Source organism: Sus scrofa, chromosome 14, assembly GCF_000003025.6.
Source record: "Sus scrofa isolate TJ Tabasco breed Duroc chromosome 14, Sscrofa11.1, whole genome shotgun sequence".
NCBI classification, from domain to species: Eukaryota; Metazoa; Chordata; class Mammalia; order Artiodactyla; family Suidae; genus Sus; species Sus scrofa.
The window spans coordinates 50,347,205-50,374,515 of record NC_010456.5 but is presented as its reverse complement, the minus strand read 5'-3'; the positions used below and the strand labels follow the sequence as shown (position 1 = coordinate 50,374,515).

The window sequence follows — 27,311 nt, the reverse complement described above, 5'->3', positions numbered from 1 at the left end:
AATTAGACCCCTAGCCTGTGACCCTCCATGTGCTGCAGGTGTAGCCCTAAAAAGACCAAAAAAAAAAAAAAAAAAAAAAAAAAAAAAAAAAAAAGGAGCAACTGAAAAAAGATTATTAAACCTCAAAAATTTCAAGAAAGGCCAGTACCCTGGTTAGCCCAGCAATAAACAACTGTACATAGTGATAATGAGTAAAGATTAGCCAATCATTCCAGCTTTCGTAAATGAAGTTTCATGGAATATGGCCACACCTGTCTACTTACACTGTTGATGGCTGCTTTTGCTCTGACCACAGTGGTGAGTCACCGGACTATTCAGCCTATAGTCTACCACTTGGCTACTTTACAGAAAAAGCTTGCCAACCCCTAGATCATACTAAACACCTGATAACCATCTGGGGGAAAACAAGGGAAGGGGATGAGGGTAATAAACTGAAATTATTTCCTACTGTAAACCCACCCTATGGCTGCCTGTACAACATGGGCACGGGCTTGGAAGGGCAGTCATTTTCATTTTAAGCCTTTTTAAAAGCCATTTGATCATTCTATGTTCAAGTATTGTTTTTGCTTTGGTTTTGTTGGTTTTTCTTTTTTTCTTTTTTTGCTTTTTAGGGCTGCACCCAGGGCATATGTAAGTTCCCAGGCTAGGGGCTGAATCGGAGCTGCAGCTGTTGGCCTACACCACAGTCACAGCAACGTGGGATACAATCCGTGTCTGCGTCCTACACCACAGCTCATGGCAATGCTGGATCCTTAACCCACTGAGCAAGGCCAGGGATGGAACCTGCATTCTCATGGATCCTAGTTGGGATCGTTAACCGCTGAGCCATGAAGGTAACTCCCGAATACTGTTTTGATAAACCAAAAAATAATTTTAAAACAATTGAACTTACTGAGAGCTAGAATGCCTGTATTCTTCTGGACATGCATCCACTGCTTGCCCTGTAGCCGCTTGGACATCTGCAGACCACGGAGTCAGTAGGCTAAGCCAGCTGACCACCCTCCCAGCCCCAATGCTGCTCCTCCTGGGTTTTTCCTCAGCCTGGGACACAGAGATCTTATAAGAGGGACAGTCCTTCAGGGAATAGGATCTACTGTCCCCAAACCTGGAAACTAAGATCACCCCCCCATCCTCACCACACCCAACCCCAAGACCAAGGGACAGGAAGCAAAGAGCCCTCCCTGCCCGGTCTGACTCTATCATTCCAGTGGCTGGTTCTGGACACGGACCACACCTCCTCATCCAGGCCACCAGGGCCACATCCCCTCTATACATACATCTTGTTCCCCAAACTGCCTCATCCACATTGGACCAACCTGCCCAAGATGATGCTGACTCCAGTGCTTGGCTCATAACCCACACACCACCACACGGGGCTCAGCCCCCTTAGGACGGTGGCTGGCTGATGTCTGCCACCCAGTTCCCACCCTCCTAGGTCTTGGACGCACTGGCAAGAGAAAGGAAAGCAGTTTGTCTCTTAGTGAGAGAACAGAGGCTCCACGCAAGAGTTTTCAATCAAGCTTTTAATGAAAAGATCATAAAATAACAGTTTCTCATCACTGTACATTAAGACTGCACGCTTCTGAATGGAGAGATGGGTGAACTGCTTTACTATGACACTTGAGGGCCGCATACCTGCAGCCCCAACCTGAATTTATCCAAACTCTCAAGGGAAGTGAAGATGTGACGACAGCGGCGGTGGCCGGTACAGGAGTGCGATCATGGTCCCCTTCCTGTTCCTGGGAAGGGTGCGTATTAGGACGTGGTCCCTCTTCCAGTTCCCATTAAACAAAACAGCTATAACCCCATCCCTCCCCTCCCCCTCGAGGTATTTGTGAACGGGCCAGTGCCCAACCTGGGGTCCCCCAACAGGGGAGGGGGAGCAAGTGATGGGTGGGGACAGAGAGGCTCCCCTCAGCACCTGGCCCCACCGCCCCCCAAGTGGGGGGGGGGGCCTGGGGACTCTCCCTGCCCCATGTGAGGTCTGTTCTGCAGCATATTTGAGGTCAATAAATACAGCAATAAATAGCAAGGTGAGGTAGGGGGAGGGGTTCCCGGTAGAAAATTCAAGTGGGGCGACAAGCTGGCGGTCCTGGGAAGGGGGTCCTGGGCAGCCTCCATTCGATTCCCACAATGAACACCCACCCTGATTTGGAATGTCAGACTGAGGCACCGCTCCGCCCCTCACTCCTGGCATCGGTCTCACAGGTTCAGTAACGCCCAACCCGACTCTGGAAGAGCGAGGCCTTGGTCCCTGTGCATGGCACAGCAGGGCTGAGACCCCCCTGGCGCCTCTGCTTTCGTCCCCCAGGCAAGGGGATGGGATGGATGAAGCCGCCTCAGCCCTGAGCCCTGCCCTCCTGGCTGCCCAGGCCTCACCCCAACTCAGGACAGCCAAGGGGAGGGTGGCCGGGGTCTGCCCACCCAGCCGGCCCGCCCGATCGCACTCCTGCACACGCGGGTCCAGTGAATACTGACGGGTTGGGATGGGGTGGGGGCAGGGTTAGCCCAGTGCCCCCAAGTGGCAATGGAGGGGTAACACACACGGCTGCGGCTCTGTCTGGGTCCAGGGTGTGGGTCTCACAGGCTGCAGTTATGGCTATGCCGTGAGTCTCTGAGATTCGTATTTGCTTAAAGGTTCATCTTTGCTTCTTTACCTTTTTTGCAATCCTGGAGGAGCCCTCGCGGTGGGCTCGGTCTGGTGGGAGCGTGCGGTGGCGGAGCCCAGCCTGCCGCTTGCTCACCCCGAGTCTGAGAAATAAATACATTCATCACTGCACAAACATATTGATACAAAAACAACACTGTTCAGAGTGTTTGCACCGTCTGTGTAGGTAAGGACCGGCCCAGTGAGCCCCTCCCACTGCTGGGGTGGGGGGGGTCCCCAGAGGGCGGAGACCCGCTGGAGTTGTGCAAAGGTCCTGGTTTTTGGCTTGAGAGGGACCCTCACATCAACCCACCTGAGGGTCGTGGGCAGGGCAGTGGGGTGGAGGCGCACCTCCCTCCCAGGGCCCAAGCCCAGACGCCAGTCCTGTGGCCAGAGCTGACGGTCACCCCTGCTGTGCCAGCTGGCCAGGACCGCCACGGTCTGACCAGGAGGCCTGGGGGCTGGTCAGCCCAGGCCCAAGCTCTTTGGTGCCAGCTGGACTGGGAGAAGCCCGGGCTGGGGAGGAGGCTCAGGCAGATGCGGGGCCTCCACGCCAGCCCCGGCCCCACAATGGCCCCTCAGCCCGAGAGCCATTCCAGGGCCGACTCAGAAGGGCCTCCAGCAGAAGGTTGGGATTCACGGAACTGGCCTTACAGCTGCTGAGGTCTGAAACTGTAAAAGTTTATGTAAACAATGAGATAAATATATTAGCATCTTTTTTCTGAGCCCATTGAGGTTCCATACGCATTCAAAATGTGCTTTGGTTTAAAAAATAGGTTTTGTGAATTTGGATGTGAGCTTCTTTTTTCTTTTTTTTTTTTTTTCTTTTTGTTGTTTATCCTCTTTCCTACATGACATCTGCTATTTTCTGTTTCCTGTTTCTCCGAAACATTCAGGAATTAAGTGACTAAAGCAGAGAACTGTGAGCCGCCCTCGGCCTCCAGCGGCCTAACCTCCTGGCGAGGCTCTAACACATCTCCACACACACAACTCGCGAGCACACGCTCCACTTGAAACCAAAGGAAAAGGAAAACAAAACCGAGTGTTGTGTTAACCCCGCCCACCCCACAAACCCTTAAAGTCTTAAATAGGAAACTAGTGTTTTGCTTTCTTGTTAAAATACAGAGAAGGCTCGGTACAATCCTCAGGTGGGTACAATACTACGTCGCGCGAAGGTCGAGTGAGGGCTTCTGGCCCCTTCCCTGAAGCTCTGCCATGAACCACCTGCTTCACCGGGGGCCGCGCCCGGGGTGTGTGTGCAGCTCCCGATACAGACTTTTGTCGTGTGGCTTAAGTGCTGACGGAGTGGGGGGCTGGGGAGCAGAGGGACTGGGACAAGTCCCCAGAGGGAAGAGGGCTGGTCTGGGCCAGGAGCACCACCAGAGGGATCAGCAGGGCCCCACGTGGCCAGAGTACCCTCATTCGCGACACCCACCATCCGGGTCCCTGAACTCAGGCTGTTTTCAGCTGGGGGGGTGGTCTCTGCAGGGGTGGAGGAGTGGGGGTAGGGAGTGACTCCGCAATTTTTTGGTCTGAACTTAAAGTAGAAAGAAAAAAAAAAAAAAAAGAAGTAAGAGCCAAAGCAAAACAAAAACGACAAAGCTGCTTGTCCAGCTCTGTGGCTCCAGGCGGACGAGGACAATGGGGCTGACCTCGAGACCTTGGTTTGGCCTTGGCAGCCTGGCTCTAGGCCCATGGAGGTGCCTGAGGCTGGAGGAGAACTAAAGGTGAGGGGCGAGGGTGGACTAGGGGCTGAGCCGAAGGGTGGCAGCCAGACTCTCACCAGAGCAGCCATGGGCCAGGATGGCCCAGAGGTGCCCTCTCTGTCGGGGCAGGAGGTAACACACCACTTTGGTCAGCCCCTCTACCCTGACCAGGCAGGAACTGCAGCCCTCCTGAGGTCAAGTTCTCATAGGCCTGGGTGACAAGATGGGAGGGGCTCACTTCCACCCCATCTGGGTCCAGAAGGAAGCTTTGAGGGCTTTGTCCCACAGCCAATGCTTGGGCTCCCTGGAGGCTGGGGCACTTGCACCCCGACTTGGCCCAGATTAGAGGGCTGCTCAGCACACACTCAGGGGCGGCGGCGGCGGCGGGAGGGCGGGGGGGGGATGGCTAGCTGCATAAGCACGGAAGAAATGCAGGCGCCTCTTCTGAGAGGACCCCAGGAGGCCCACTCATTTGAACGCACATCTTCCTGTGCACACTGACAGGAGGAAAACACAAGTGTCACGACCACAACTGCCATCACCAACGTCCTATTCTCGAAAATTCAAGAGGTAGCAAAAGGTCAGAAGTCTCTCCACCTTGATCGGGAAGGAAGGGAGGAAGGAAAGAAGGAAACGCAACGTTGAGTCCACACGCACCGCACACACCACACACACACACACACACACACACACACACACACACACACGAGAAAATGGAAACGCGTACCGACGCCCTGGCACCAAGTCCAGCCTCCCCCCCCGCCCCCCACCAGCCCCAGACCTTCCAGTTCAAACATTCACATAAACATTACATGGGGTTTCCTCTTAATAAAAAACAAGTACCTCTAAACAAAGAATATTCCTCGGAAACTATGGGAAAAGCACTCTCTCTCCTGAGGCAGCCGAGGCAGGGCTCGGGGCCCAGGAAGCCTTTGGCCAAGAAGGGCTTCTGGGGCCTGGAGGGTGGGTGCCCAGCCTGTAGCCAGGCAGGGCGGGGCAGGGCCCCGGTACATTCAGTCTGCAGACCCAGGCTCAGCCCCGAGGGGCCAGAAGGAAAATAAACTCTTGTTGGTTTTGGTTTAAAAAACAAAATTCAAAAAGAAGAAAGGAACAGATCAGTAGGAATAACAGCCACACAGGCCCAAAGGGCTCTTCAGTTGTGGAGAGGTAGGCGGTGGGGGCCCTGACTGTCCCAGCGCCAATGAGTGGTGACCCCTGGGCTCAAGGAGAGAGGGCACTGTCCCCCCCACTCTGGCACCACTCCCCTCAGAGCCAGGCTGGCTGCAGAGACACCCAGTCACGGCAGCCCTGCGCCCTCCGCCCCCCTCCCACAAGGAGGGAGGCCCCACTCCCCCTGCTCCGACCTGGCCTGCCGACCGGTGACCCACTCCCGCCAGCCCCACTCGGCCTTTGCCATCAGGATGGGGAGGCAGGTAGCTCAGTGGCCATCCTCCTCGCCCCCGGTAAGACTGGATTAAAGCTCTGGGGGTGGGGGCCACAAGCCGCTGGGGCCGGAGGTCTTTGGCTTCTAGGAGGGGGAGGTGTGCATGCGCAGGTGGCTGATGAGGTTGCGCTGCTGTGTGAACTTGCCCCCGCACAGCTGGCACTCATAGGGCTTCTCGCCTGAGTGCACGCGCATATGCTCGGTCAGGCGGTACTGGCGGGTGAAGCGCATGCCGCACTCATCACAGGCAAAGGGCTTCAGACCCAGGTGGCTGCGCATGTGGCGTGTCATGGTGCCGCGCTGCGTGAACATCTTGCCGCAGATGTTGCAGGGGAAGGGCCGCGTCAGCCAGTGTGTCTTCTCGTGCTGGCGCAGCGTGGCTGGGTCCTTGTAGGTCTTCTCGCAGACCGAGCACTTAAAGGGCCGGGGCTCAGCTGCATAGGCTGCACTGGGCGCTGACAGGTCCTCGGCTTCCTCCTCGGCGCCCTCCTCCTTGATGAGGAGCTCCTCCTCTGTGTGCGTCTCCACATGGGCATTGAGCTGCTCGGAGCTGGGGAAGCCCTTGGCGCAGGGAATGCACACATACAGGTTGTCCCCGTAGGACACTGTCTCGTAGCCCTCTGGCCGGTAGAGGTAGTGGGCACCAGCGTGGCCGCTGCCCCCCTCACTCCCACTCTGCCCACTCTCCTCACTTGCGTCCTTGCCGTTCTCCTCTTCCTCCTTGCAGGGGTATGGGGGCTCCACGTAGGGCCCACCTGCTGTTGCCATGTTGCTGGCCAGGATGCCATTGGGGACCCTGTCTCCAAGCCCCTCGGCCTCCTCCCCTGGGGAGGGGCCCTTGGGTGCCACTTCCCTCCGCTCAAAGGGGGAGGCCACCACCGGCTCTTTCTTGGCCCACTCTTTTTTGCGGGCTGAGTGCCGGAGGCTCTTCCGGGGCTGCCCACCAGGCCCCTCCAGCAGGCTCAGGTGGTTGTCCTCAGCCCCCTCCAGATCCATGGGCTCGCTGGGGGCACCCCCCAGCTCGGCATAAGAGGCACTATTGGAGACAGGAGGGGCAGAGGCTGAGAGGGGTGAGCCGTGCTGACTGTCGCTCAGGTGGGCCGGGTCGTCGGGGGTGAGGGGGGCCCAGGGGTAGTGGGGGGCAGTGGGGGCTCTTCTTGGACAAGTCCAGGCCCAGCTCCTGCTCACAGCCCCCACTGCTCCCATTGGTGCTGCAGCCCCCCAGGCCAGCCTCCCCGCTAGTAGGACACACTGGCCGGCCCAGGCCATGCACACTCTCCTGGCTGGAGCCACCCAGGAAGAGCTCGTCATCTGAGCCTTTGGCCTGGGGGAGCTCTTGGGGGGTGAGTGCCCCCTTGCGCCCATCCATGAGCCCCGGATACCGGGCCTGGATGACGGAAGCTGTGGACAGCCGCTGGCTGCGGGGTGGGCGTCCCAGGCCGGCCCCACCCCGCCCAGAGCTAAAGGGCTTGCCAGATCTCTTGAGTTTGCGGCGGCAAAGGGCTGCCAACTCAGGCAGCTGGAGGTAGCTGGCGGCGGTGAGGAGCGTGCTAAAGTTGGGCTCAGCTGGCTGATCGCTGGGCAGCAGCTTGCCGGTATAGATGAAGTCTAGGATCTGCTGGAACACCGTGGAGCTGACCATGTCTGTGTCCAGGTTGATGAGGTTGTCATGAAGGACCAGGGACTTGAAGTAGATGCTGCTGGCGGCAAGGACGTTCTTGTGGGCTCGGAAGATGGAGTTCTCCACCATGATGATGACGTCACACAGGAAGCCCTTGGTCCTCTGCTGGTTCAGCTGCAGCAGGAGCTGCTTTGAGTGGCTGGGCAGCTCCATGTCGGGCCCCATGTCCCCACGCCCTGCCCACACGCACCACCTGTGGGCAAGAACAGGCATGCACGTGTCAGCTGGGACCCTCCACATGAACCTGGCCACTGGCCGCCTCTTGAAGCACAGTGCCTGTGCAGGGAACTCATACTACCCAGACTGGCCAAGAAGGTGAGCGGCAGCAGCCCATATGCAAGCAGAGGACAATGAAGTCACGAGATGCCAAGCAGACAAACTGGGATTTGAATTTGGCTCCACAGCCCAAGGTACCATCTCTGCACCAAAGGTGGCCAACTCCATGCCTGGGGGGACCCAGAAGTAACCGGCAAGGGACTAGGAGATACTGGGTAGTAGCAGGAATTGAAGGGACAGGAGCCCCTAAGTGGGTGGACTTCCTACAAGGGCACACAGCTCCCCAGCTTTCAGAATAAGTCAGAAGGAATTCCTGTTGTGGTTCACTGAGTAAAGAACCCAACACAGTGTCGGTGAGGATGGGGGTTCAATCCCTGGCCCCACTCAGCGGATTAAGGATCCAGCAGTGCCACAAGCTGTAGCTCCAATTCGACCCCAGCCCAGAAACTTCCATATGCTGCAGGTGCAGCCATAAAAAGGAAAAAAAAAAAAAGAGTAAGCCGGAAGTCCAGATTTCCAGATGAAACTGCCCGATGCAAAGTGAAGGTTCTTTTTCCTTGAACACCATGTGGGCTAGATCAAACACGCAGCCTCTGGTCTGCGATCCCTGCTTTAGGCTGGGTCCTTCTCAACAACCCTAGAGGCTTCCCAGACTTTGAGGTCTGCCAGTATCACCTAACACTACAGCCTAAGGGCCACCCCTGCCCCCACCCCACGGGCACTGAGCACCTTCCTGGCCTGGGTCTCTGGGAGCTGAGAAGGAGAGGTGGCCTGGGAAACTCACCCAGCCTGGCCAAGATGCTAACTGGTGTCACTGAGTAGTAAACACGCCAAGGAACCCTGTCAGTGGCCATGGGGCACTGTGCCTGAACCATGTGCCCATACCACTGGGCAGCAGGGCCGCTGGGCAAGGCCGTGGCTCGCAGCCCCTCCAAGCACTCCCCCAGGTTCTCTGTGCTGTGAGGCCAATGAGGGGCCTTCAAGTTCTTCCATTCAGAACCTGACCTCTGACCTCTGAAAGGAACTGATTGCGGAGCTTCCCCACCCACATGGCACGCAGCCCTGCCTCCCTGTGACACAAAACTTTCTCAGGCCCGCATCTGCCCTCATTCTCAAAGATGCAGAGAGCCCTCCCATAACCTGTGCACCCTAAGGAAGGCTTCCAGTGCCCTGTGAACACTTTGGCCAGCACCCAGGGCTGACAGCAGGAGGCAGCAAGCACCTTGGGCCAGCTCAGCCTCGTCACACTGTTTCAAGAAACTCAGAGGCTGGAGCCTCCCCAGGGAACCAACCCTGCACCACTCCCTGCCCTTGAGCCAGCCAGGTAGGAACAAAGAGCCCAAGGCATGGTTCCACACTGGCCAGGACACCCAGCCCAAGGGAAATGCTATGTCAGCTTCACCAGTACCTGGGACGTGCAGTCTCCAGGTCTGGCAAAGGAACTGACGAAGGGCAGGAGGTCCCAATCTCCAAGAGCCTGAGCCCACAGTAGCCCCTCCTCCCCAAGCCCCAGCCTCTCCTCCATGCTCCCCAGTGCTGCCTGAACACAAAGGACTGCACTGCAGGCCAGGGTGCAGGCCCATGGCAGCTGTGGGCTGCCCAGAGTCTCCAGGAGAAGGCCCAGGCATCCTCCCTCTGCCCCTCTCCCACACCTCCCTGGCCCTCCCTCCCCAGCCTACCGGAGTGCCAGGGGCCCAGAAACCATGTGAGCAGCAGCCAGCGGGGGTGGCCTCCTTGAGCGTGTGGCCTCCCTGAGGGTGCATCAATGCCTGGTCACCTGGGGAGGAGAAGATGGACATGGTTACTTGGACAGGCATCAACTAGGGGAGGGGGACATGAGGGAGAAGTGCCTGGGGGCCCTGGAGCCCTCACTCCCAGGAAGGTCTGGGGTGTCTCTGGCTAGGACACCTGAACAGCTGAGCAGGAGACAGTGGCCACAGTGGCCACAGTCAGGCCTGGTGGCAGGGAAGAACAGAGGCTTGGGGAGCCCAGCTGCACCCTCCTCCCACCCTCCCCCTTCCCCGGAGATTTAGGACACTCCAAAGGCCACCTAGATCTGGGGGAACTGGTGGCAGGCATATAATTCCTGGTAGGCCGACAGGCCTGGTGGCAGGAGGCCTGGGCAAGGCCCTTCCCAGGCTGGCCACATTTACATAACAAAAGGTCAAAATTGGAGGCACTGGTGCAAGGGGCTATTTATAAGAACCAGTCTCAACCGCTTCTGGCTCTCCTGCCTCCTTCCCTTCCCTGCTCTCGCCCCCTCCCTGCCCAGAGCGCCCAGCCCCCTCCTGCCTGGCCCAGCCTGACCACATGGCTTTCGAAGGCTCGCCCTTTCAATACCAGCCCGCCAAGGCCCCTGGCAGCTGCCGCCAGATGCAAGCAGGCTCCCTCTGCTCCCCACCCCAGAGCTTTGGGAGGGGGTCCTGAGGCTCTGGCTCCTTGCCCCCAACTCAGGAAGGCCTAGGTTCCCTCAGAAGGGAGCCAGGGGTGGGGGAGGAAGCCTGTAGCAGCCTGAGCCCCTCCCACCTGCCCTTCCTCCGCCCCCAGGGCCAGGGAAGCTCAGCAGGTCCCTCAGGAATGTGGCCAGACCCGGGGTGCGGGGTGGCAGGGAGGCCTCAGCCCCAGCCTGCCAGCTGTCTCTCACCAGGCCCCCTGCACAGCACAGCTCCCCTCTGGCAGGGCTGGCGGGGGAGGGGGCACAGTTGTCCCAGAGGGCAGCAGAACCAGCTCTGTAGGTCCAGCAGCCTGAGTGCGTCCACATTTCATGAAGGAGACCTGAGCCCCTTGTCAGCCTCTCCCACCAGCAGAGGCCAGAGAGGCCATGGGACAGAGCCAAGTCCACCCTTGGGAGGGGCCAGAGACCACCGAAATGCTTGAGAGTGCAGCTGGGGAGAACAGACAGGAGCCACACCAGGGTCCCCACCTGACCCCAGAACAACCCAAGCCCCACCCAGGCCGTGCCCACCCAGCAGCCCCTCCTCTGCACATGCCAGACCGAGCAACCAGCGGCGCCCCCTTGTTCTTGCCGAGATCAGGCTGACCAGCTTGACCACTCCTCCCTGGGAAGGCTGAACTACTGACGAACTGACTCCACCACCCTACACCGGGGGAGGCTCAGCAGGACAGGGCAGAAGAGGCCTCACTGCACCCTCCACTGGGCGGGGGAAGGGGGGTGGCTGCCAGCTAGGAGGCCACCTCCAGCACAAAGCTGCCCTACCTGCCGTCCACCAGGTTCAGGCTGTATGGGGTATGGGCATAAGCTCATCACAGGTGAGAGCAGGACCCCTGCAAAGCTACCCTCCTCCCAGGCCCCTCAGCCCTATGGCTCAGAGGTGGGTGTGGGGGCAGCCAGCACCCACCTTGGAGAGCCCAAGTGGGATGGGGTGGGGGATAACTAGAAACATAGCTGTGGGGCTGGCCCAGCAAGCAGGCAGTAAAATGAGGCTGCGCCTGGCTCTGGCTCCTGGCACCCAGCAGCTGCCTGGCAGCAGGCCCTGCCAGCACGCCTACTGGCCCGAGGTTCCCACGCCCAGCACAGCCCGCTGCCCGTCCAGAGTGCTGGCTCCAGGATACCTAAGATCTGTGGTAGTGGGACAGCTCAGAAAAGTCCTCCTCGGGGTTTCCTTCGTGGCCCAGTGGTTAACAAATCCGACTAGGAACTGTGAGGTTGTGGGTTCAATCCCTGGCCTCGCTCAGTGGGCTGAGGATCTGGTGTTGCCATGAGCTGTGGTGTAGGTCAGAGACGTGGCTTGGATCTGGTGTTGCTGTGGCTGTGGTGTAGGCCGGCAGCTACAGCTCCGATTAGACCCCTAACCTGGGAACCTCCATATGCCGCCAGTGCGGCCCTAGAAAAGGTTAAAAAAAAAAAAAAAGACAAGTCCTCCTCAAAGGCCAGGACCGGGCCCTTCACAGTGAGTGGATGGTGGTCCCCAGCTGGGCTCACCCCTGTGGACGGGCTCAAACACGAGTCTGAGGAGAGGGGGGCAGCTCTGCCCCTTTATGAACAGAGACCTGATTTACATTCCTACTAGGTCCCTGCATAGGGACGGCCAAGGCCCACCTCCTCAGCAGCGCTGTTGCATGGTGACCTGGGGCAGGTCCAGGCCGAGTCCTGAGTTCCTTTTCTCCCCCTCCAGGCCCAGGCCATAGAAAAACCAGGAAGGCACACCTGTCCCCTGCCCCACCCACACACTGAGAACAGGCCCAAGGCTTGGAGTAGCACAAGCCCCAGGAAGGCCAGGCCCATACTGCTGAACTGGTGTCCCAGGCAAGACTGGGGCCCCACCTGCCTTAGATGGTCCATCAGACTTAGGGGATCCTGGCAGCCACAAAGGCAGGAGGTCTCCAGATGAAAGTGGTCCTTTTTAAGCAGAACACCGAGGAGAACGACTCTCAATCCCCATGCTGACAGGAACTGCCCCAACTCAGCCGGGAAAGCCACGGTGCCCAGAGCCCGGACTTTAGCCATGAACAGGTGGGCATCCCTGGTGTCAGAGGGCATCCCACAGGCACCCCCAGACCCACGAGGGGGCCAGGCTCAAGCTGTGGTTTCAGCCTTTAGTCATGCCCCCAGGAGAGTGCTGCCCTTTCCAGCAAGGCCCCACCACTCACATCAGGAACAGACCCCCCCAAAGGCTCCTCACCCAACCTGACTGAAATGCCTCCCAATTTCAGGTAATTGCCCTGCCCACATGCGGCTGGGATGGAGGGTGCTGAGGGGTGAAGAAAAGGTGCCGCCACCACCAGGTCCAGTGGCCCCAACCTGTGCCCTGCAGCCCTTCACTTCACTCTGGAGGCCGGAGGTATGCTGAGTCCCGGGTAGCACCTGCCCACCCAGGCCAACACCCAACAGGAGGCTGCACTTTTTCCTCAACCGCCTCCTGGCTGAGGAAGCCCAGTCACAGAGCTCACAGGGATCTTCCAGCTGAGAGTGAGGGCCGTCCACTGCCCACCGAGGGCCCACTGCCAAGGGAGACACAAGGATCCTAGGCAGCTGCTGCCCCCAGGGGCTTAAGCACATCTGTGTCTTTGAGGCCCCCAGACAAATGCTGGACACAGCCCCCAACCCCAGGCCCAGCTGACCCCTGCTGTGGCCACCTGGAACTCCAGAGGTGGCCCCAACAGGTGCAAGCACTGCACCTCCCCGTAGGCCCGGCCCCTCCCAGGCTGCAGGAGGGCAGCTAGACAGCAGAGTGAAAGGGTCCAGAAGCAGCCCAGGATCCAGAAGAGCCTAAAGTCCAGCCCCGAACCCACCCACCAGTCCAGGAGGCCATCATCCCTCCTCACTCAGGAGTGCCCCTGCGCCCAGGCCGTGCCACGCCCACCCCAGTCTGAGATGGCATTCTGCCTTTGGGGAAGCCTCCGGGGTATTATCACCACTTCCAGTGTCAGATAAGCCCACAGGTTCTGGGGGTTAAGCAACCTGCCCAAGGTCACACGAACAGGCAGGTAGCAAAGCAAGGACTTAAAGCCTGAGTCCAGAGCCAGACTTTCCTACCCTGGGGATGGACACTAATTCCTCCTTCTCCCAGGTCAGGGGAGCCAGCAGGGCCACGGTCTGCAGTCCCCCCAACCCCCACACCCCCTAACCTCAGGGCCCATCCCAGCAGGGCCTACCTGGGCTGCATTCTCCTGAAGAGTGTGAGGGTGCTGCATCTGCCCTGCTTCTCAACACCCAGAGCAGTGAGAAGCTTCTGGCTGGAAGTGACAAGGTGGGGCCCTGGCACACAGCATGCTTTGGGGACACCCCTGGCCTCTGTGACCTCTGGTCTCCAGGCATGGGCTGGTGGCAAATGGGACTCAGGGCTCCGGGCAAGCCCAGTCGGGTAATCCAGCCCAGACCTGGATGCCGGCCAGCAGTTCTGGCTCTTCTCCCAAACCAGCCTCCTGGAAAGCAACAGGCTCCATGAATGCCAGGAGCCCTGCCCTCCTTCTGTCACGGTGTCTATGAAACCCTCGGGCTCCATCAGCACACTGCCATTCCTTCTCCCCTCAGCCTGGCCAGCTGCCCACCCACCAGTTCACCCTGAGCTGTGAGGAGGTGGTGTCCACTCAGCCTGACCTCCCCGAGTCCATCCTAAAGTCTGTACTCCCCCTGCCCTCGCCCAGAGGATCACGGGGCCATGAGGAGGCCTGCACACTGGTCTTCCACCCAGCCCACACTCCCGCTGGGGGCCAACGAGAAGTGAGGCCAGGATGACCCAGGGGATCTGCAGCTGGACTTCCCCTGCTGGCACTGGCACAGCTGGCACCAGGGCGGGTGCAGAGAGGGGCCTGCTGGGAGGCCAGGAGGGCTAAGCCAGGTGAGACCGGGGTGCTGCTGGGGAGACGCAGCCAAGTGCTGCCCAAAGGGGAACAACAACTTAGGAGAATAATCATTATTATGAAAACTTCCAGATTCTGTGCCCACATTACCCTCACTCTGGGCCTGAACTCTTTCTTGGTAAGAGACTTGCTAGCAGCAAAAGAACTGGAGCCTGGAAGGAGGCAAGCCTGCAGGAGGCTGGCAGGGCAGGTCAGCCAACAGGAAGCAGAACAGGGGATGGTGCCACTCCATCAGGCAAGGAGCAAAGGGACACTAGCCCTGGTGTGCGGCTCCTGGACCCCCAGCCCCACTTCCTATTTGTCCTGCTGGTTGTCAGCCAGGTCCGAGAACCAATGGCAGCATCACCCTGGGTTTTGAGAGAAACGCAGACACTCTGGCCTAACTCTAGGCCTCAGAACCAGAACCACATTTAACCCCGAGGTTCTGCAGGCACACTGGGGTGGGTTACAAGCTTTCTACTGCCCAGGGAAGCCCAACACTTGGCAAGCAGTAATTGCTTGGCCAGTGGAGATCAAGAGGAAGGAGGTGGCCCCAAAACGGAGGACACAGGCCCAGGGAGTGACTGATCAACATGGCATCCCCAGAACATGAAAGCGAGGCCACAGAGGTGACCGCAGGCATCTTGGAGGCACGATGGAGGCTGCGGGCAGCAAGGGGTTTGGGGCACGGGTGGCAGGCAGAGGACCTGAGGGCTGGAGGAGAAGCAGTGACAGTCCCACATGGGGGAGCTTGGGCCACCTGCTGGAAGGGACTGTCACCAGGCATCCCTCACCTTTTTTAGGAGTCACAGAGGACACCGTTTTTAGGAGTCACAGAGCTGCAGCTGCTCAGGCTTCTCCCGGACAGAGAGTCCAATGTCACAACTTCAAACGGAATCCTAGAAGCTAACAATTTCTTAAACTAAGGACTAAAAGATTTAGAAAACAAAAACTACCATCTCCTATCATCATCACTTCCTGCAAGATGAGACCTCATGACTGATGAGCAGGAAGAACCACCTCAGTGTGGAGTAGTCCACCCCCTAGAAAGGGCAGTTTGCCTGTCCACCTGTATGGACACCACGGTGGCCATTATGAGACATGTTCATCTGGGGAAGCCAAAAACCAAGTGAGACCCAAAATCAACGCCAAACGCAACGATGTGGCCTGAGTAGCTGATCAGAGTACCTCCCAAGGAGAAAGGAGGACATCACATTTTTAAAAGACTAAGACTGCAAAGACACAGATCTGGCGCCCAGAAAGCGCACCTGAGGTGCGCACCAGCAAGACCCACCAGCACCAGGGCCACCCTGTGGGCCAGAGCAGCCGAAAGCCATGTGAATCTGCCTTTCAGGGTCAGAAAGAGCTGACCATTGGCAGCACCGCCCAACCTGACTCCCTCGCACGAAGGGCCTCAAACAATCGGCTCAGCAGAGTAGCCAGATCCAAAAGGTGGTTAAGTGGAAATCGGGGGAGGGGACTGGGCTCCCAGGACACAGGGGCTTCTGGGATTATGTTTCTCATGCTGGATGCATGTCCACCTGGGCCAAGGCCGTGGTGCCTCACAACTGTGCACATGGCAGGTATGACGTACTTGGATTCCACAGATGCACAGGGGCCTCCAGGACAGACAATAGGGCCCTCCCAGTCATGATGGGTGGGCCGACCTGAACTTCAGCTACTCATAACGATCCTGACCAGGAGCAGGCACCCACAGGACAAGTGGAAGCACCGCCTCAGGGGAGGGGAATCTACCCACCAGCAGGGAGCCACAGGAAACCGAGACCCCCTCCCCGCCCCCCCCCCCCCGCCCCTTCCCTGAGACCGATCAGTGTTTGCCAGCCAAAGGCAGCAACCACCCCTGGACATTCCTAATCATCCTAGTGTCCAGCTGACACTGCCAAAGGGGGGGTGTCTTCAAATCCTGCAGCACACCTGGGAAAGGAGAGGAAACCCGGAATTTAGCCGGCTAGGCACACACAGCGGCACCAAGGAGCACCCAGCAAGGACAGAGCAGGCAGCACTGAAGAGAAGAAGCCCGGAAGAAACTAGACAAGGCTCTCAGGGGTCAGGGGTCAAAGGAGGTTGCTAAGCAGAAGGAAAGGATCCTCTGCCCCACGTGGAGAACCAACACCAGACAGCAGGGCCTCTGAGCAAGGGCTCAAGGAGTTAAAGCCTTGAGCCTCTGGAGTTCCCATCGTGGCACAGTGGAAACGACTAGGAACCATGAGGTTGCAGGTTCGATCCCTGGCCTCACTCAGTGGATTAAGGATCCAGCATTGCTGTAGCTGTAGTGTAGGCTAGTAGCTGTAGCTCCGATTCAACCCCTAGCCTGGGAACCTCCATATACTAAGGTGCAACCCTAAAAAAAGCAAAAAAAAAAAAAAAATCAAGGATCAGATTGTTTTAGGGAAAATGGGGGAAAAAAATCGAGTAGAAGTTCCTGCCATAGCTCAATGGATTAAGAATCTGACTGCAGCAGCTCAAGTAGCTGTGGAGGCATGGGTTCAATCCTCGGCCTGGTGCAGTGAACTAAGGATCAGACATTCCCACAGGTTAGGCTGGGATTCAATCCCTTGCCTAGGAACTTAGATATGCCTCAGGTGTGGTTAAAAAAAAAAAAAAAAAAAAAAAAAAAATCAAATCTAGTAGAGAGGCCTAGGGCACCACCAGAGTTTTATGGTTTCCAAATGAGACAGGTTGGGGGGTGGGGAGGATGCACTGAGGGTTTGAGATGGAAATGCTATAAAATTTCGTTGTGATGATTGTTGTACACCATAAATGTAATAAAATTCATTAAGTAATTTTTTAAAAAAGCTATTTTTACGAATAAAATTAGATTGGAGTTCCTATTGTGGTGCAGTGGAAACAAATCCAACGAGGAACCATGAGGTTGCAGATTCAATCCCTGGCCTCGCTCAGTGGGTTAAGGATCCAGAGTTGTCGAAGCTGTGGTATAGGTTGCAGATGAGGATTGGATCCTGAGTTGCTGTGACTGTGGCATAGGCTGGCAGCTTTGGCTCCAATTATACCCCTAGCCCAGGCACCTCCATATGCCGCAGGGACTGCCCTAAAAGGCAAAAAAAAAAAAAAAGGGAGTTCCCCTAAAGTCTCAGCAGAAACAAATCTGACTAGCATCCATGAGGACACAGGTTTGATTCCCAGCCTCACTCAGTGGGTTAGGATCCTGCGTTGCCGTCGGCTGTGGTGTAGGCCAATGGCTACAGCTCCGATTAGATCCCTAGCCTGGGAACTTCCATATGCCATGGGTGTGGCCCTAAAAAAAGACAAAAAAGACAAAAAAGGAACGAGGTCTAGAGACAGAAAATAAACAGGCTCCTCTATGCCTGAGGAAGCAGAGCTGGGGGAGGGGTAAAAACTGGGCTACTGATATCACCCTATGATGACAAGAGGGGGGACAGTGCTACCTTGGAACACTGCTCGTGGGGCCAGAGCGAGGGAACCACAGTGACGCCCAGAACTGAGGTGAGTCTCAAAGCACCAAGTGCCCACCTCCATGGACAGTGCAAACCCATGGCAAGGGTGGGAGCTATTGACCCAGGATTCAGAAGGACAGCAGGAGGGAGCCGGAGGGCAATGTCCAGGATGAGGGGGTGTTTCTCACACAAGTGGGGATTGGTGTGTGCCCCCCATTCTCATGACTCACTTGTGATGATTGCAGCAGTCTCAAGCCTTCAAGGAGCCAGCGTGCAAGACAGGAGGACACAGGCTATCTAGATCTGGGAAGGGCTGAGCCCAGCCCCCTGACCACAGGACTCCACCAATGGCCAGATAGCCGGGGATGTGGCAGCAAGGCATGAATGAGGGCTTCAGGGAGGCCAGTCCCACAGGATGTGCCCGGAGAATATCACTCATCCCAACGGGTAGTAATGGAAGCCAGAGCCTCTGTACTGGAGGGTGGGCGGTGGACCCACAAGAGGAAACCTCAGGAATCCCCTGGGACTGGAGCCCCTCCAAAGCAAAGATCCAAGTCTAGCACACATCCCCCCGAAGTACTGCCCCTCCAATTCTGAGTCCAATGAGCCCTGTGTTATCGTCCTGAAACACCAATCTCATCAAGTCACACCCCTGCTTGAAGCTTTCAATGGAATCCTAGTGCCTGGATAAAGTCCACACCTGGCTGGCCTGCAGAAGGCTTCTAGAGGGCCAGCCACCTCAGAGCAGCCCTTCCAGTCACACCCGAGTGCCCCTCCTCGAGGCTGCCTGCACTTCTCTCCCAACCCAACATCAGCACCAGCTGCCCAGCTGCCTCTCTCTGCGTACCTCCCAACGGGCTCCCAAGGTCAGAGATCCTGTATCCCACTGACCTCTCCGGCCATACGGCAGGCCCTTGTGCATGTTCATTAAGTGAGCACATGCCAGAGTTGGAAAAGGCAGTGCTGAGGGGACAGGGTGAATAATACATGTGAGGAGGAGCAGAGGTGGGAGAAGGGAAGGTCATCAGGGAGCAGGCTACCGGCCCCCCACCCCCACCCCACCCCACCCCAACTCAGCCCATGGTTCCAGCACTGCCATTCACACTCTTGAAAATATAGGAAACCCAAAGAACTCTTATGTGACTTGTATGTTACTATTCTGTCCGCTGTGTTAGAAAGACAGGTAATTCAAGAAAAATACTTAGGTAGTTCTCCTGTGGCGCAGTGGGTTAAGGATCCAGCGTTGTCACTGCTGTGGCACAGGTTCAATCTCTGGCCTAGGAATTTCCATGTGCCAAAGGTGCAACCAAAAAAAATTTTTAATTGGCCTAAAAATCTCAACAATAAACCAATTTCATGTTAACATAAATAATGTTTGCATGAGGGGGAAAAACTATTCCAAAAAAAAAAAAAAAATCTAGGAAGAGTGCCACTGTTCCACATTCTTGCAAATGTCTGGAACGTCTGGCTTAAGAGAAGTTGCTGGATTCCCGCACCTGCCCCACACTCAGTCTGTCAGGGCACATGGTTTTGACTGAAGTCCATAGAGAAATCTGACCTTCCAAAGACAGAAGAGTATTTTAACCTCTGCAGATAAGGATGGCTCTTCTTCCTTCATATCCCACTTAAACACAAGTAGTAGTTTCTTAAAAGTTACAATGTGGAATATGAAATCGTATCAGTGACTAATTCATACCTGTTTACACAAAAATCCATCAGTCTACCCTGTGCTCACATCCACCCAGGATTTTGCAACATCGAGCACTGGTCATTTGGAAAATATCGTTTCACTGAGTTAATCAGATCCTCCCAATGTTGTCAGACTCCATCACACAGCCCAGGCCGTCTACAACAACACTGTCTCAGAAGAGGTCTGCCAAGTCAGGCTTTCCAAAACTCCCCCTCTCCTCTGGCTCTACTGCTGGCAACAAATATCATCAGCTGTTTTCCTTCTAGTGGCAAAGTTCATCTGAGAGAAGGTATAGCAAACTCTCCAAGTCTGAACAACCACCACCTTGCCTATTAGCCTATTAGCTCTTCTTTCAAGTAAAACTAATGTTCCCTGAGAAAAACTGGCTCACAGACACGAAGTGTTTTTTCCTGCAACAACGTCCTGCTTCCGTCTGAGGCACAAGAGCCTTCCACGTCCTCCCCAGCCCATCACAGAACACTAAACACACAAGTACCCCAGAGTCAAGACTCAACACTGGATCACCGGTACACAGGAGGGCAAACAGCGGTCACAGCGGTGTGCACCACGGGCTGGAGAACACGGCCCTGGCGGTGTGCACCTCGGGCAGGGCAGGACCACCCAGCACAGCTCTGCACAGATGGCCTGAGTGCCACAAGTCAGTAACTTTTAAGTATTTTGAAAGAGTCCTAGGACCCCCCAGGGGTCTGCAAACCACTTTAAGAACAGCTGATAGTCATCTCAAATATCTCTACCAACCCGTTTTACAGGCAAGAAAAATGAGGTGCAGAGAAACAGGCTTCACGCCAGAATCTTCCCACAAAATCACAGTTGTTCACCAAATGCTGAAATCCCAGGCAAGGAGCCAAACCTGAGAGTGACGCATTTCAAAGAAAGGAAAGGAAATGCCACTTCAAATGGCCTCGGAAAACACCCTTAGAGGCAGAGGTTGGGAGGGGGAGGCAGGGAGGGGGCTATAGGAAGCAGGTGTGTGCCGCCTGCCAGGGCATGTGCTCCGAGACCCCGCCTGGCTGGGCACCTTATCACTGTCAAAACGCGTGGAATGCAGGACTTTGGAAACTACCCTCACTCCTGCCCACACCCTCTGGGGCTCAGGCTCACCTCCCAGGCTACAGGGCCACCCCGGCCCAGCACCCACGACCCAGGCTGCTGCTGGTGGCCCAGGGCCCCCTCCCTCAAGGCCGATCACCCAGACTCCCTGGGCCCATCTCCCACACGCCCAGAGGGAGGCCTCAGAGGACACCAAGAGAAGGTGGGGCTGCCTTGCCTGAGGCCGACCTGGAGGTGGCAAACTCAGGCTTCTGAGGGGCAGAAGGGAAGAGCAGTGACCAGAGGGAGGGGTGCCTATCCACAGGCCTACAGTGGACCAAGCTCAGCTCCAGAACCAGACCCCTGCTCTGCTCAAGACCACCATGCCACCACCCCACTTAAAGGAAAATCCTTCTAGAAAGTTCCCATGTGGTGCAGCAGGTTAAGGATCCGGCACTGCCTCAGCTGTGCTGGAGGTAGCAACTGCAGCATGAGTTCAATCCCTGGCCCAGGAACTTCCACATGCTGTGAGTGCGAAAACCGCTGCCCTTAGGCCCAAGCACCACTCAGAGGCAGGGGCCCAGATACCACACCGCACACGTCCAGATGTGTTCGTTCCCCTCCTAGAACTTCTCTACCCACTTCCCAGCAGTGTAACCTCTCCCAGCTGCTCGCATAGTGGGGATGGTAGGGACTGCAGAGGTGTGCTCTGCATAGGTGTGGCCCACAAGGCCCAGCCCTCTCCTGCCACTACATCCCCAGCACTCCAGTCAGGAACTGTGCAAGAACCATCCTCCTCCCAGTTTGCAAGCACCTGCCAGAAAGAAACAAACCATCATCCCCTTTCTACCAAAGGGAAGCACCATGAAGTCCTGGGGTGAAGACACAGGACAGCCGAGGCAGGAATCCATCCCAGGACCATTCACTCTCAAGGCAGACCCACTGGCCCACCCACCAAGATGCACAGAAGCCTAAAACGACAGAGGACAGCTGACTGCCCCAGACCACCCGACCACTCAGTCCCAGCTCCTCCCTGGCCCCAGGCCAGGCTGCTCTTCGTGTTCTGAAGGACAGCACCTCCTACCCAGGACATCAGGCCCATTCCGAACACACCACGCCCAAGGGCTTTGGTGCTCACAGCACATGGTAGGTGGTCCAAAGTAGGCAGGGGCTGTCTTGCATCCTGTCTGCCCTCAGACAAGAATTAAACCCCAGAACAGCCCATTGTTTTGTCCCAGCAAAGGAGGCCAGACCAAGCTAGCCCGACCTAACCTGAAGCTCTACTCCCAGTGCCCCTCCCAGCCTCACTCTGTCCCCAGGTCTCTCGCACACCTTACCCAGACAAGAGCCCAGGGAACTAACCGCAGGAACCAATCCCCCTCTCCCAGGTACCTTGAAGTCAAAGAGAAAAAGAAGGGGCAGGACACAGTCCCAGTGGGTCCCTAGTATCTCCCAGGTCACTATGCCAGGGCAACCGAGGCCAAGCAGGGCCCCAGAATGTAACCAAGAGACCAGAACAGGCAGTCTCTGAAGGCCAAGCAGGATCAAGAGCCCTGGGGTCAAAAGTGGCAGGTGGTTAAGAGTTCCCACTCAGTGCAGCAAGTTAAGGATCTGGCACTGTCTCTGCGGCAGCATAAGTTTGATCCCCAGCACAGCCCAGTGATTTAAGGACCTAGAGTTGCCATAGCTGTGCGTAGGTTACAGCTGCCATTCAGATTCGATTCCTGACCTAGGAACATCCATATGCCCAGAGTACAGCCAAAAAAAAGGCAGCAGGTGGTTCCCAGGGGGTGCTCCCTTAGCACACACCCACCAGTCTGGGGTCCCTCCCACTGCCACCCAGTGAAGAGGAACCATAGAAAGGGTGAGCCCCTTTGTACCTGATGCTCTTCCAAGACCCTGGTACCTAACAGAATCAGCCAGCTGGCTCTGTAAATTCAACCCCACTGGGCCCTCCGAGTAAAGCAGTTAGTGACCACCTCTGCTGGTCTATTTAGACTCACCACTGCCTTGATTCTATTACCAACAAAGGCTTATCTCCTGTTAAAGCAGTGGTTTGCTGCCCATTAGATCCATTTCAAAAGCTTTAGGAAGAATGGCTGCCTGGGTGCACCCCAAATATGGGCTGGCTGGGCTCAGCCAGCTCCAGGGGATCCTGATTCACCAGGCTGAGAACCAGGGCACCACCAGGCAGGCCTCCACCAGACAGCACTGGGAACAGCACATACTCACGGAGTCAATGGGCAGCTCATGCTCATCACAGGAAAATTTCCCTGTGTCCACCTGGGGCGGCTACCCAAGCCCCAAACCCCACTCTCCCAGCCATCAACTCTGCTCTCCCCCTCTCATTCGTTCTCTGAACAAGAATTCACCAAGAGCTTGTAATCCAGAGCAGCACAGAGATGGGCAACACAAAGGCCTACACCAGGCTGATGAAAAGGCTGATTCCCTGGTGTGGGGAGTGGGGGTATGAGGGAGATCATTCCTGAGGCACTGGAGTAGCCCCTCCCCACAACTGCCTGAGAAAAGCCATCCCCAGAGGTGCTGTGGAGAACGAAGTCTAAAGGCCAAGACAACAGTCCTGACCCCTGGAGGTAAATGTGACAATGGTCTGGCCTGGACCAGAGCCAGGGAGCAGCCCCTCCACCTCCTTAAGACACCACCTCCCCACCTGGACTCCTGGCCCCTGCCAAGCCAAGCCAGAGCCCTGCCTTTCCTTAGGGGCCTTGAAATTCCCACGAAATGGAAGGGAGAGATGGCAGAGCACCTGAGGAAACCGGGTCACCTGCCTTCCACTTCCCACACCCACACCCATGCCCATGTGCTCAGAGATGGACTCCCAAACAGGAACCAGCACCCACTCTGCAATGGGCACTCAGCAGCCAGGCCCTTGGCAGAAGGACCTGCTCTAACCCCAAGGCAAAACCACCCTCCACTCACAGGAAACAGGCAGTCTCTCAGGGTCCCTCTTCCCACTCAATCTGATCACTCCCATCCTGCATAGCCCAAGGCCCCAGCCCTTCCCTCCAGGACTGTGGTGTGGGGCCTCGAGTCAGCTCCTGGTTTTCCCTTCCTTATCAAGCTCACCAAGGCCCACTCACAACCCCCACCTCGCCTCCGCCTGCTTTTCTTGCTTTGCCGCTCCCAGCTCCCACTGGGCACCCCCTCCCCCAGCTTAGGTCCTTAACCCTTAGGGCAGGGCCCCTCCCAGCAGGAAGCACAGGCTTTGCTGCCTGCCAGGCAACGTCAAACTGGCCAGGCTTGCTGGGAAGCCCCTGACCTGAGGGAGCCAGGGTAGGATCTCCAGACTCCACACCAGGCGGGCTCTGGAGCAAAGGCATTTACCCTCCAGCCCCAGCTGGACCAGCTGTATACCTGCAGCTCCAGAATGTCACGCGCCTGCCTGTGAGAGAGCTGAAGTGGGAGGATGCGAGAAAGCAGGCCAGTGCCTCTCCCTCCCGGCTTAAGGCCACTTGTTGGCAAGGCTATAGTGCCAGAGGGCGGAGAGCAGCATGCTTACACTTTGTTGAATGGAAACAAGCTTGTGCAAGAGCCTCACAGGTGCCTGGTGCACAGCAGGTGCTCCTGTGCCAGCTCCTCAGAACTCAGAATCATGCTCCTGCCTCCCCAGCCATACTCACACTGCCGCTGCTGCCTTTCCAAAACTGAACACACTCCCCACAAACACCCCTGAACACCCCTCCCCCACAGCTGACCCAGACATAGAACGGGCCCCCTCTCTTGGGGCCCCCTGCCCTGCGGTGCCCTCCATGCAGCACAGTGCTAGCCCCCACCACCCCATCCTCTAATCACTTGTTTGCTGTCTGTCTTCCCCAGGCTGAGCTCTGCAGAGCAGCTATACATGAATGTAAACTCTAGTTCTGTTCCCATTTTAGAAATGGGGACACTAAGGCTCAAAGAGTCCATCACTGTCCAAGGTCACAGGGAGAGTAAACAGCATTGAGCCCAGGCCCCCTCTCACTGCCTGCCAGGAGAACCCCCTCACTCAGTCTCAGAGGGCCAGGAGGAACCAGACTTTTGGTTTCTTCTCTGCAGAAGCAGCCAGAACTGAGAGCCCCTGCCCTCCAGTGATTGGGTCCTGGGGGCAGTGGCCCTCAGCCCCCGTGGGCCAGGCAGGCGAGCTGTGGGGTGGGGCTGACTGCAAAAGGGCAGGGCTGCAGGTCCCCTGGGTAAACTGAACTTTATTCCCTCCTCACTCCTGGCTCTGAAGAATTGCCCTGACAGCCCTCTCTGGGGGCGCACTGCCGAAGAAAAGGCACTGCCCCCACCTCACCCCACCCCCCAGGTCCAACCCTGGCAGACAATAAGGACTCTGGGAAGGCAGCAGGCCTGTCAGCTCAATAATGCAAAACCCTGTTGCTGAGTCCACGACAGCTGACTTCAAGTGGGTTGGAGACTGTGCTTATTAACAAAATGAGAAATCTGATCTATGGAAAGAAAACACTACGTGAGGATTAATCCAGGACCGCAGCTTGTGGAGGAGGCTGGGCTGCTGTCCAAGACCAGGCAGAGAGAAGGGGATGTTGCCTACCTGTCCCCGGCAGGTACCTCGCTACAGGACAGGGCACATCGCCTCCACCCCACCTGCATCTCCTCCTCTCCCTCCAGCAACTGCAACAATCATTTCGGTTTTGCTTTAATTAAAGGCCTGGATCCCTCAGGCTGCTGCTTCCTCCACTCAGGGCCTACAACCAGAGGGAGATTTTTCTTTTCAGGAATCGCTTGTAAAAGCTGAGTGACTAATCTACAAGTCCCAACAACTGGCAAGAAAACACTGCAGGAGAAATCCTGGGTACACAACAGCACTCAAGTCAAATGGCCAGGGAAGCTGGGCAATGAGCACTCAGCTACACCCCAAAACTGGCCTGCAGGAAGCCAGGAGCCAAAGGAAAGCAACCTGGGAGTGCAAACCCCAAGGCAGGCGGCCAGGTGGGAAACCCCCTCCCAGGCTTCCTAGGCTCCTCCTTGACCATGGGATCTAGAGGTTTTCATAATAAGCCCAACCACACACACCGGTTCACTCACAGGCAGGGAAGGCAACCCACTCCATGGCCAAAGGACTCGCTTCGGCCCCCAAGTATCCGCCTCCCATCCCCCCAGCCCCCCTTCGGTGCTAAGAGGCCACTAAACCAGCAATCTCACCACACAGCTTTGTCTCTGGAGGCCAGCCTGAGGCCGGCCCATCTGCTATTTTTTTTTTTTTTTTTTTTTTTTCAGACCACTCCAGCGGCCCTGCTCTGCTGAGCTTACGCCAGCTCCTTGAGCCAGGGCTACAGACCGGCCACATGGCCTGTGCTCCTGAAAATGTCTGCTGAAAGGCCCAGGGAGTCCAGACGCTGGCAGATGGGAACAGAGGGGAAGAAGTAAAGCCAGGAGCCAGGAAGCAATAAATGCCAGCTCCAGAAAGGTCCTGGGTTTGGGCGACCCAGCTCCATCCCTTCAGCCAGGGTCCCTGGGGAACAGCCCCAAGTTCAGCCTAGAGCTCTGGAGGCCCCTCCGCTACCTGCCAGCTCTCCCCCTCCCCCAAGCACAAGAGGCACAGCTATCCTCACATCAGTCAACAATCTTACAGCCACAGGATTCCTATGGGCAAGGCTCTGCCCCTCCCCCCCACCACCACATATGTCAGAGGGGTGGCCTCCCTGGGTTACACTCCTCCTGCTGGGAGCGGGGGGGAACCTAGCTTTCCAGATGTGCTTGGCCACTCTTACTAGAAAAGACACTTGAGGTGAACAGGAGAAACACCGATAAATAACTTCAAAACCGTTCCGGCCCATCCGGATCCTCACTGGGCTCCCTTCCCCAGGCAGTACCACGCTGTTCTGGGTGGGGCCGCAGGGAGCATTATCGGACCACGTTCCCTCCTCTTTAAGTCGCCACCCCCCGGGGAGAGGCATCCCCGCCTCCCCCCACCCCAACTAAGCCAGAGTGAATATGAACCAGCTCAGTAGATAAACAGAGAGTGACAAGCTGGGGCCCTTCAGCTCCCTCCCCCTGCCAGAGACCCCCTCCCCCAAGCCCATCTCTCTTCCTGCCAAGCCGCTGCCTACGGGAGAGATCTGGGGGCAGGGCAGCGAGCCCACCAGACGCAGGCCCGGACCTCGGGGAGCGGCCCCTCCAGGCCTGCCCCTGCCCTGCCCGCGCGCAGCCGTCCTCCCGCGGGGAGGGGGCAGGGAAGGGACGCGGACGGAGCGGGGCCACAGTTGTGGAAACCGCGAAACCCCCTGTGAGGGGCGGCGGCAGGCGCACGGCCTCCAGAATAATGGGAGCCCGCCTGTCAGGCAGCGCCGCTCCCGGACACTGCTCGGATTAGACCACTGAAGAAAAGGCACAAAGAGCCGGCGCCCGCCCGCCGTCCCCACGCCGCACACCCGCGCGGCCGGAGGCTTTGTACCCGGACCCCGCTGCCCGCCCAACATGCGGGGACCACAAAGCGCGAAGCGCCACAGGCAGTACAGCCAGCGGCCGGCAGGCCGGGGGTCCCGCCCCCTCCCACGCGCGCAGCCCCACGTCGCCGAGCGCGCGCCCGCCCACGCCCCTCTACCCGGGGGCGCGCCCGCCGCCCACTGCCCGCGCCCCAAGCCCAGCGCACCTCACCTCGTGTGCGTCGGCGGCGGCGCTTGCCCGCCGGCCGGCCAGCCCTCCCGCGGCCTCGTCCTCGGCGCCGCCGCGCCGCCCGCGCCCGCCCCGTCCGCCCGCCGCCGGCCCGGCTCTCCGCCCCGCGCGCCCGAGCGCCGCTCACAGTCGCCCGCCTGGCGCCATCTTGGAAGCTTGTGACGTCGGCGCCGCCCGCTCACCCCTGACCCACATCTGAATGGGCGAGCGGCGGGGCGGGGGCGGGGGCGGGGCCTGAGTGTCGGGGGCGGAACCGGGGCGGGGCTTGTGCCGCACGACGGCGCCGTAGAGGAGGGGCGCGGGAGGAGCAGGACCCAGACCTCCTGCGTTCGACTGCACCTCCTCAGGTGCGGGGTCAGCCGCGACCTCAGTCTCGGAACGTCGGGGCTGCGCTCCCACCGAAGGGGGTCTCGGCACTTACAGGCCCACGGCCAGCCCCCG

The 27,311-nt window shown here is 57.7% G+C and overlaps 1 protein-coding gene across 1 annotated transcript; it reads right to left on the bottom strand.

Annotated features, from left to right (window-relative positions):
• Positions 1,509 to 26,941, bottom strand: HIC2 (HIC ZBTB transcriptional repressor 2). Its single transcript, XM_021072792.1, is given in 4 exon segments — positions 1,509 to 6,917; positions 6,919 to 7,671; positions 9,434 to 9,531; positions 26,848 to 26,941. Coding segments are annotated over 3 exon segments (1,815 nt in total). The 5' UTR covers positions 9,460 to 9,531; positions 26,848 to 26,941; the 3' UTR covers positions 1,509 to 5,881.